Source organism: Helianthus annuus, chromosome 10, assembly GCF_002127325.2.
Source record: "Helianthus annuus cultivar XRQ/B chromosome 10, HanXRQr2.0-SUNRISE, whole genome shotgun sequence".
Classification (NCBI taxonomy): Eukaryota; Viridiplantae; Streptophyta; class Magnoliopsida; order Asterales; family Asteraceae; genus Helianthus; species Helianthus annuus.
This window is the reverse complement of record NC_035442.2, coordinates 114,921,375-114,932,855: the sequence shown is the minus strand read 5'-3', so window position 1 is coordinate 114,932,855 and position 11,481 is coordinate 114,921,375. Positions and strand designations below refer to the sequence as shown.

Sequence of the window (11,481 nt, the reverse complement as noted above, 5' to 3'; positions counted from 1 at the left end):
AAAATCGTCTAGGGTTGGATTGCTTCCTATTTCGTCACACATATTAATGTCCTTGCAAAACATTAATGATCACGATTTCATTGACGCTTTTCATACTATATTTGATTCAAATACAAATACATTCTACAATTTTCGGATGTATCATACACAACTAAACTGCATGAACTCGCTCAATGTTTGTTGATTTTTCTACTTAAAATGTATTTCAGGGAATTAGTGGACCTTGTCAGGGATTCTAATTCAAGAAACAAGTATCAAGACTCCATGCCATCTGTTGAAAGGTTTATCTATTATACTGCCGCTTTGCGGTGTTATAGTGGACAAAGCCTTAATGTTTAAAACTTTGGTTTTGGATGTATGAAATAATAACAACTTATTTTCTTTGAATGGTTTGTAAATTATAAACTTAATGTATGTTGCGCATCTTTTGAACAATTATGGTAATGGCGATGGAATATGTTTTATTCATTTAGTATGTTTACTTATATCGTTATGCAATGAGAACCAACAGATCACACCTCGCGCTTCCGCTACGAGCAGGGTATGACATGAAGATCCCAAGGTCCAAGTACCTAAGAAACTTGAAAATTACTCCAAGCAGGATTTTCAGAAAATTGAGTTAGATGCCAAAGCATTTAGCATCGTTGCTACGACACTACCCAATGATATCTATGCTGGTCTGTTACATTGTAACAGTGCAAAGGAGTTATGGGATGCATTAAAAGATCATTCCGGTGGTACAATGGAGGTCATTGAAAACAATAGAGAAGTTTTCAACCAACACTATGAAATGTTTTGTCATGTTAAAGGAGAGTCATTAACCCAACAGTTTGAGAGGTTTAGTTGTCTGATAAGTGACTTAAAACTGGTAAATATTGAGTATGTTAATTCAACCTTGAATTGTAGATTTCTTAGATCACTACCAGAAAAATGGGACACTATAGCCTTTGTTACCAGAAACTCTGTTGGTTTCAAGGAGATGAGTTTGACTCAGCTTCATGGTAGGCTCCTCACTTATGAGAGAGAGCTTAACTAGAAAAAGAAGCTACAAGAGTCAGGAAAAGTTGCTGATGACTATGTTTTTGGTAGCACAACACTTTTTGGCCAAGAAGAAACCTCTGGTGGTATTAAGGATCAGAGTTATGATCATTTTATTTACATAACATCTGGTGGAGCATTCAAGTCTGATTCTTACTCATCCAATTATGCTTTTGCAGCAAATAGGGAAAACCAAGTTTCTGACAACTTATCCTTTGAGTTAAATGACCTTCAACATTTTGACCCCACATATCTAGAAGAAATGGAAATTTTACATCAACTTGCATTTCTAAGTGTTAGAACTAGCAAATTCTACAAGAGAACTGAAAGGAAATTTCCAGGGTTGCATTGGAATTTAAAAGTTGGGTTGGATAGATCAAAGATAAAGTGTTATAAGTGTAATAGGCTAGGTCATTTTGCAAGAGAATGTAGGAGCCAAACTAGTAGTCCTATAGTTACACGCCCAAGTCCTAGACCTCAAAACATTGTCCATTATTCACAATATACCCCTGCACCGCACATGCAAAGCACTGCTCACTTTACACACCTTGTAAACATTGTTCTTGTTCAGTATGTCCAAACCACTGTTCCTCAAATCCAATATGTTCAAGCCCAAGCCCCTCAGGTCCAAGTGCAACCTGCACCACAAGCTGCACAAACATCTGCTCAGGCAGAAACCAGTCAACAGAGCTTCTATACACAAGGATTCTTTTTATTTGAGCAACTTACCTGAGGATCTAACAGATGAAAACTTTACTTTAGTTGCTAATTCTGATTATAAACCTGATGAATTTTGTTTTATGGTACTAGAGACAATACAAGAAGGGGTTGAATCTGAGGAACTGGAGTCCAAATCTGAGGTGGTCTGTGATGATGATGAAACATCTGTTTCGGAAGAAAAGGTTGGTGAAGAGCTTTTGGAACCTATGTCAGACCTATGGGATTCCAGTGTTTGTGAAGGAGAATATGATTATACCATGATGGCTGCTGCTAAGGGAGCTTCTACATGCTTAGATCGTTTATGGTATGTAGATAGTGGAGGCTCCAGGCACATGATAGGATGTAGAGCCTTTCTCAAAGATTTCATAAAACATGGAGGGGTGATATATCTGTTGGTAACAATTCAAAAGGGAAGGTATTGGGGTCAAGGACTGTTCAGGCTGGGAAACTCAAGTATGAAAATGTCAATCTTATTGACAATCTTAAATTTAATCTTCTTAGTGTGTCTCAAATGAGTGACAAGGGCTATGGGTCATTCTTCACTAAGGAAACTTGTAAGATTGATGGGCCAGAAGTGGTTAAAAAGATTGAGGAAATCATTGCTGGGAGTAAAACACAACTTGTTGCTCAAAGGAGTGGCAATGTGTATGTGGTTGATATGTTGAAGGATAATCAAATGTCCAATGCCTGTCTGTTCTCAGCTGCCTCTACCAAAGAGACAGAACTGTGGCACAGGAGACTTGGACACACAAATCTTAAAACAATCACCACACTCTCAAAACAAGGCCTTGTAAGAGGCCTTCCACCAAAACTTTTCACCTGTGATGAACATTGTGTTGCTTGTTTAAAAGGTAAACAACATAAAAGTTCATTCAAATCAATTGATGAGTCCAAAATAAGCCAATGTTTACAATTGTTGCATATGGACTTGTTTGGCCCTGTAAAAATCATGAGTCTTAAAAGGAAGAAATATTGTCTTGTCATTGCTGATGATTTTTCAAGGTTTACATGGACTTACTTTTTGCACTACAAAGATGAGACTGTAGGTATTTTGCAGGACTTTGTAAAACTAGTTGAAAAGGAATTTGATTTGCCAGTAAAAGTCTTTAGGAGTGACACAGAGTTTAGAAACAAGGAGTTAGATGACTTCTGTGTGTCAAAAGGGATTGTAAGGCAATACAGCATCCCAAGAACACTAGAACAAAATGGGGTGGTTGAAAAGAAAAACAGAACATTGATTGAAGCTGCCAGAACAATGCTTGTAGATTTAGGTTTACCCTTAACCTTTTGGGCAGAGGCTGTAAACACTACTTGCTTTGTGCAGAACAGAGTTTTAATCAACACCAGACATCAAAAGACTTCCTATGAAACTCTGTTCAAGATCAAACCACTGATCTCATACTTCAAAATCTTTGGCTGCCCATGCTTCATTTTAAACTTAAAAGATTCAATTTCAAAATTTGCAGCCAAAGTAGATTGTGGTTATTTTCTAGGATACTCAACCACTGCTAAGGCCTACAAAGTATTTTACACAAGGACTAGGTGTGTGGAAGAGACCTTGAATGTAAAGTTTAATGAAGTTTCTTCATTAAAAATCCCAGCAAATCCTGCTGAATTGTTTGACTTAGATAAATTCATGTTTGAAGATTTTTCTATCAAGACTAACCCTGCAGGTACACCACAATCTTCCCATCATGATCATGGATTTGACATTGTGATTCCACAATACAAAGTCACTTCCACCACCAGAGAAGCAGATGTTCAAAACAGCTGCCAAAACTCTGCCACTGCTGCATCAACAGTTGTTGATCAAACCCCTGCCATTTCATCAAGTCAAACCTCTATTGACAAAAGTCAATCATCTATGGATAAAAGTCAACACAGTTTCACACCCATTCCTGCTATTCCTCCACCTCCATCTCCAACAGATGTTGGCTTTTCAAAATTGCCAATAGATGTTAGCTCAGATGATTCACATCTGCAACCTTCACCTCACAATGCCATTGTTCTATACAAGGGAGATCTAATCTACCTTAAATGTTATCCACCAGATCAAGTTATTGGCAACATCAATGAAGGGGTGCTCACAAGAAGACAACCCCAAAACATTTGTCTTTTTGCTGGTTTTTTATCACTCATCCAACCAGTCAAGTACCAAGAGGCACTGAAAGACGATAGTTGGGTAGAAGCCATGCAAGAAGAGCTCCAACAGTTCAGGAGACAACAAGTATGGGAACTTGTATCATTGCCAAAGGATGTATGTCCAATTGGCACAAATGGGTCTTCAAAAACAAAACTGATGAAAGGGGCATTGTTGTCAAAAACAAAGCCAGGCTTGTGGTTCAAGGCTTTAGACAAGAAGAGGGCATTGATTATGATGAAACTTTTGCCCCTAACATCAAGGTGTATCAAATTGTTCTTAGCCTTTGCTGTTAACCATAACATCAAGGTGTATCAAATGGATATCAAATGTGCATTTCTTTATGGTAAGATTCAGGAAAAGGTGTATATGTGCCAACCTCTTGGTTTTGAAGATGCCATTGTAGGATCGAGGATTCGTCCAAAACGACTCAATCTGAGTCAAATCTGGTTTCTAGAAAGGCGGAATCAGACTAGAATAGGAGTAGAAGAGTAGAAAGTCACTTTAAACATGTTCTTCATTGATTATAAACGTTTTGGTACAGAGAGAATCCAACAGCACTTCGTGACAAAATTCTCTGGAAAGTTACAAATGAAGAACCCAACTAACCTATTTATAGGTTTCCCAGTTCGCACGAGATAACACCTCCAGTCTGCACGAACTGGACAATTCCAGTTCGTGCGACCTGACCTTCCAGGTCGTGCGAACTGGCCAATAACACATAAACATTACATTTTTCAAACTATTACATATTAATGACACGACACAGACTGATGACGTAGGCGATAGACATTATGCATCAACAAACTCCCCCTTGGATATTGCCGCAGTCTTCAGTCAGCCTGTCTTCAAAAACATCTTTCACAAAGACTTGAAAAATTCTTCTCTTTGCTTTGGCTTTTTCAATAACGCTTTCCTGAGCTTTTCATTTTCTTTAGCAGCTCTCTGCTCCTCAGGCTCCCCCTTTCGTTAAGCTTCCGTGCTTTTGGGATCGACACGTGGCTTTCCGGTTACAAGCTCCCCCTTGCGATAAGCTTGTCTTCAGACTCCCCCTTAGACTCAACTATCGGGATCGTAATCTGGAACTTTCATCTGCAAATCTCAAACATTTATGAGAAAAATCATTTTGAATTTTTTAACTTTTTACCTTTTTACCAACACACTCAGTTAACCACGTCCAATTTAATGACCCTGGTCAACTGTTTAGCCTGCCAAGTCCAAGTTAATGACCTTGGCTGACCAAATTATGATCTCCCTGACCTTTTTAAAACATTTTAAGTTCAAATTAATGAACTTTTAAACATTTTGAGCAATTACCAACATTTTTCCCAAACATTTTCTTAACCAAGCCAAATGATCCAACTTGTTTAGCACTGTTGGACTTTAATCATCAGATCCCCAACGTCTATTGTCGAAAATAAGATGAAATATCAAATCTTTTTGGATTTTTCCACATTTTAGCTAAAACAATCAAAAAATCTTTTGGATTTGCACAAACTGGAAACTGTACAAACATATTTGCAGACATCTTTTTGTGAGTTTGTGTAAGAGTATCATATCAGTTTTTGAGACTAATCACTAACACTGTTGATCTTGATTTAACTTTAAATCTTAAACAAATTCACTACTGATTGTCAGTATTGTTGTCCACTTAAACTTCTACACAAGTTTCAATTGATTCAAGATACGAATTAGTGTTTTAAGGACTTAACTTACTCGCGTGTCCCACCTCAGAATATACTCCTGTATCAAAATTCCCTAGATTCAGTCTTACAGGTGAGTATACCAATCTGATATCTGTATTTGGGTTAGTGCGAGACATTGAGAGCTCAGGTATGAACTATCGTTCAATCAAAGAGATGAAGGCTCGACTTTAGGTGTGTTCCCCTTGGGAATCTTCTTTACAACTGCACTTGATTTGTATCTTTCAATATTTTATCAATTTTTATGCAGAGGGTATGCTTTAAAAGCGCGTAAAGTATTATACGAGGTCTCGGCCATTGCTTCCGCAATATCAGAAGACCAGGTATAATACCCCAGATATCAAACAGTATAAAGACCTAGTATCTCAGAATCAGGCAATCTCTCAAACAAGATTTCGGGGGTTACACATATATCCGAGAGATGTTCCCCACGAGATAAGCAAGTATTGATATTTAGGTTTATATCTCGAATTCAATCTACTAGTCATGTGAAGTCTACTGGCACATCATCAGTGAGACTTGTTTAAAATCATTTTGACTTTCCATTTCTTTAGCATGTTGTGATAGTCCACTGATGTACTATCATTTCCTCTTTTTCACAACAAAACTCATTTTTTGATTTTTCAATGTTTTTGTATTTTTTTAAATTTTATCATGTTTTTGTATTTTCTGTAAACTTTCTCCCCCTAAAATCAAAAACATATTTTTGTGTTTTTGGTTTTATCAAAAGCAGTAAAGAAACTGTACAGAAAATATGACAACTAGACGCAGATCACTTGTGATCGCCGTCCTCCTCGGCCACACACTCTACCACCCTCCCAGAAAACAAATTCTTTAACCCTTCAATTTTAAAAGATAATTAAATCTTGTTTTATCAAAGGGTTTTGTGTAAAAATCAGCTCTTTGATCATCAGTGTGAATATAATCAATTCGAATCAATTTTTTTCTCGTAGCCATCACGAATAAAATGATGTCAAAGCTTAATATGTTTTGTTTTTTAGTGTTGAACCAGATTTTTAGTAATATTTATGGCTGCCTCATTGTCCACAAAAATTGGTGTGTCTAAGAATTGCAAACCATAGTCCCTCATTTGTTGTTGGATCCAGAGGATCTGAGAGAAGAAACTGACAACCAACAGTTGTGGACAGAGTCAGAGTATAGAGTTAGAGAGAAGTCTCCGGATCGGGGATACCACAAGCCGGTGCTTGGGCAACCTTTGAGATACCGTAAAATTCTCTTCACTATCATCATGTGCGATGCTCTGGGACTTGACTGGTACCGGGCGCAGAGGCAAGTTGGATACATGATGTCCAGTCGTGATGCTGACAGATACATTAGCGATCCTATGATTAACTGATAAAGCATTTCATTCACTTTTTCATCACTTTCATCCGGACATATGCCATGATTTGTAGCTAGGGGGGTTGATATGGGAGATGATTCGGACATATTGAATTTGTCCAACACATCATTCACATACTTAGTCTGGTGTATGAAGATTCCATCGGGCAGTTGCTCAACTTGAAGCCCGAGAAAGAACTTCATCTCCCCCATTGAACTCATTTCAAACTTCTTCTTCATGACCTTCTCAAATTCCTTACACAACTCTTCGTTTGTTGATCCGAAAATTATATCATCCACGTATATCTTCACGATAAGTAGATGTTCTGCAACCTCTTTAGTGAACAAGGTACTATCGACAGTCCCTCTGGTGAACCCGTTGGACAACAAATGCTGGGAAAGCGTCTCGTACCAGGCTCTCGGGGCCTGGTGTAATCCGTATAACGCCTTGTCGAGTAGATACACCTTATCTTTGTGTACAGGATCGGTAAAACCCGGTGGTTGACCGACATACACTTCTTCTTTAATCTTCCCGTATAGGAATGCAGATTTGACCTCCATTTGGTAGACCTTGAATCCGTTCCATGACGCGAATGCCAAGAAGATTCTAATTGCCTCAAGTCGAGCAACGGGAGCATATAATTAAGTAAAGTAAATCCCTTCTTGCTGACTAAATCCTTGGACTACCAAACATGCTTTGTTCCTTACTATAACCCATCTATCATCTCGCTTACATTTGAAGACCCACTTGGTCTTGATCAACTTCTGATCTTCCGTGAGATCAACCAACCTCCACACTCCAAGCTTTTCAAACTGTTGTAGCTCTTCTTGCATTGCATTTACCCAACTCTCTTTGGTTAATGCTTCTTTGTAAGATTTCGGCTCTACCTGCGAGATAAAACATTTTAATAAGAACTCTTCTTGTAAATGTGCTACAGAGGCGTAAAAACATGTAAGCCCTTTGTTTATTTGTTCGCGGGTTTTCACTCCACTTTGAAGGTCACCAATGATTTGCTCTGAAGGATGGTAAGATAACGTTCTTGGCATGACTGTATCCGGTACGCTCACTTCCGATTGCAGATTTGTTATATTCTGATCACCCGTGTGATCAATAGCATTTGAAGTCGCAATATTTGGTTCCTCGTCATAAATCGGATTGGTTTCCGATTCAGAGTCGTCAGATTGGTCAAATATTGGAGCTATTTCTTCTAGGGGTACATGTGCAGTTCCACTAGGACCAGCCTCATGATCATTTGAACCCACGGTGGGCGAGGAAACTACCAACGGTCTTAGCACTTGTTCTTGTGAAAGAGACTGCTGTTGTTGGTATAAGAATTCCAGTTCCTCCTCATTTGGCTCTGTCGGTAAATGGAATGACTCCCAAAGATTGTCGTAACCAAATAGCAACCTGTTTCCGGGAAGTTGATTCGGAGCAGTAAAACTTTGGCAGTCAACGTGTTTAACTTGTATGATCTTTCCCAAACTCGGAACAAAAACTCTCTTCAACGGACTAGCATATCCTACAAAAAAACCTTCATTAGCTTTTGCACCAAATTTACCGTCTGGATCAATAAATGTGCATGGTGATCCAAATGGTTCTAAAATTTTCTGATTTGGTTTGTAAAGATGTAGCAATTCAAAACAAGTTTTATTGTACTTCTTCACCGTAAGAACACGATTGAGCGTGTAACATGCCGTGGCAACCGCTTCACTCCAAAAATATACCGGTAATTTCGAATCTGCTAACATGGTACGAGCTGTTTCGTTCAACGTACGATTTTTTCTTTCTGCGACACCGTTTTGTTGAGGAGTATACGGTGCGCTGAATTCATGAAGAATACCCTTATCGTTGCAGAATTCGAGCATACGGTTGTTCTTGAATTCTGTGCCATTGTCGCTTCGAATACGTCTAATCGGCAGTTTGTAAAGATTTTCCATCTTTTTGAATAGCCTCATCAAAGAATCAAACGTTTCGTCTTTTCTCTCTAGAAACATCACCCAGGAGAATCTTGTAAAGTCGTCAGTAACAACTAAACAATATAGATCTCCACTTATGCTTTTCACATTTACCGGTCCGAAAAGATCCATATGGAGTCTTTCGAGCGGTAATCTGATGGAGTTCAAGAGCTTTTTTGGGTGCAATTTCTTCGTCTACTTCCCTTTTTTGCATTCAATACAGTCATCGTTAAGATGGAAGCTTTTCAAATTAACACCTTCAACAAGATCATTATGAACTAAAAAATTCATTTTCCTCAAGTGAATATGGCCCATTTTACGATGCCACATGATGGATTCTTTCTCCGTCGCCTTCGTCTTACTCACAAAGCATTGTTCCTTTTTATCTGTCGTTGTTGCAACACTCATGTCTAGTACATAAAGATCGTTTTCACGAGGAGCGCGCATCAACACCATTTCTTCGGGTATCTTAAACCTTGGTTTAAGAATCAGACATTCATCTTTTGTAAAATGAACAGTAAACGACTTGTCACAAATCTGAGAGATGCTCAACAAATTGTTTTCTAACTCAGCAATGTAGTTCACTTTATCAAATGATATGACTCCGTTAGTAAGAATTCCTTCATCAACAATTCTTCCACCTTGAGTTCCAGCAAACCCGACATAACATCCATTGATTGATTTGACGTCGTATAGCAGTGCTAACATCCCTGTCATGTGCCGTGAGGCGCCGCTATCCATTATCCATTTAGAAATGATAGACCTTGGAAGCCCCTACACACATCAAAAGACATTTACTTAAACAATGATACCTAAGATTTTTCAACATTTGGTACACTACCAAAGACAATATCATGAGCTACTTTGTCAAGTTTTGGAATGTTAAAAACAACATTTGGAACATCAGGTTCGGATTTTGATTTTAGAGCTCCTTCCTTGATAGGTTGGAATTCTTCAATCAACTTTTCTAACTCAAATTCAATTTTCTCATCGGTGGTTACAAAAGATTGTTTAGGTTTCTCCACCCATGATTGACTTTGGGAAGTCTTTGTTTTAGGATAAACCTTTGAAGTCTTTTATGATTTTGAAGATTCACCAATTAAAGTTGATTTTGGTTTGTCCTCTGACTTCAATGATTCACCGCGTTTAAGAATACGCATGTGGGATACCATAGGTGATTTTCCCTTAACATCTCTTGAAATTTTTGGTTTTGGTTTATGGAAAACTGGTTTTATCATCTTTTTGACACATTGTTTGGTCATGTAACCGATTTCATTGCATCGATAATAGATTCTTTTGTCATATTCAACAAAAGTGGATCTGTTGGTCTCGTCTCTTATCTTTTTGGCCGCAATAAAATCGTCAATTGCTTGCTTACTAAAGATATAATCCTTTTCGACTTCTGTATTATTACCAGCCACAAACACTTCACTCAATTTTTCTTTTGGCTTAACTTGTTTCTTAGCCATTTGCTTCTCAAAACCAACACTTTTCTTTTTGTAATCATTACCATGTCTCTTGTTATTACCATTGTTACCTACCCATTCATTTTTCTTTCCCGATTTGTTTGCCGGTTGTTGTTTAACAAAAGATTTTTTCGGTTTTGATAGAAATGAATTGTTGTTAACTTCTGAGATATCAATTTCCACGAGTTTAAAAACTTTTTCAACATTTTCCAGATTCGCATTCTGAATCGGGTACTCAAAATCAGTATACAGTTTGTCAGTTCCGGTCATCGTGTAAACCACAATGATCGAATCGTCATCCAAAACTTTATCTGACTTTGGGATACATTTATCAAGAAAGTTTCTGTCATCTTCTGAATCTGAACTGGAATTCTCAAAATGAGTTTTAACCGTTTCGAAATCAGTGTTATCACTCTCTTCATTCAACACTTGGTCTACAACTGTTTTAACTAGTTGTGACTCTTTGTCGATGTCAGACGGAGAGAATGTAACATCTATGTTTTCTGGTAACTAGTTCTCTTCTATTCTCAGTTTGAGATTAAATGCCTCCTCTACCCCGTCTGGATATTTCTGAGTATAATGATTCCACATTGGGGGTGGAACATTTTGAAAGCTTTGTTGAGGAACTTTCTGATCAATCACATATGAGGATGAAAGATAACTGATCAACTTTTTGTCGACTCTTTCTGTCTCAATGCGCAATAGTTCAAGTTCCTTCTTTAGAGATGCAATTTTGTCCAGATGGATGTTAATCGACACTTGCTTATCCATGACCATAGCTTTGAGCAAATTAACAATTTTATCATTTTCTTTACTCTTAGTGTGAATTGCTTTAATTGATCATGACAGAGTGTCATAAGCTTCTTTAACATCATTAAAATCAAATTTTAATTTGTCGTGAAACTTTTTCAACTCTTGAAACTGTTTGTCTTTTTCAAGACAATCCATCCATGGTTTTAAATAGTTTTCGCATGGCTTTTCAAGAATTGGATCAACTTTCTCAAAAACATTTTCTTGTTTATCATTTTTACTTTCCGATTTACCAAACTCTCCGGACTCAGACTCAGATTTCTCTTCGGATTCGGACTTCACATTTTCTGATTTGTCATCGGACTCG

At 37.8% G+C, this 11,481-nt stretch overlaps 1 protein-coding gene across 1 annotated transcript; it reads right to left on the bottom strand.

The window, feature by feature from the left end:
• Positions 1–9,093: 9,093 nt before the first annotated feature.
• LOC110881324 lies at positions 9,094–11,141 on the bottom strand. The gene is made up of 4 exons (XM_022129614.1): positions 10,876–11,141; positions 10,068–10,728; positions 9,762–9,971; positions 9,094–9,672 (listed from the first exon to the last, which is right to left on the bottom strand). The coding sequence occupies exons 1-4, from the start codon at positions 11,139–11,141 to the stop codon at positions 9,094–9,096; spliced, it is 1,716 nt and encodes a 571-aa protein (XP_021985306.1).
• Positions 11,142–11,481: the final 340 nt, after the last annotated feature.

Coding starts and splice junctions, on each gene's coding strand:
- LOC110881324 (XM_022129614.1), bottom strand. CDS start 11,141: ATGGTCATGGATAAGCAAGTGTCGATTAACATCCATCTGGACAAAATT. Junction 9,972..10,067: donor TTAAGGGAAAATCACCTATG/GTATCCCACATG, acceptor AAATCATAAAAG/ACTTCAAAGGTTTATCCTAA. Junction 9,673..9,761: donor ACATTCCAAAACTTGACAAA/GTAGCTCATGAT, acceptor TGATGTGTGTAG/GGGCTTCCAAGGTCTATCAT.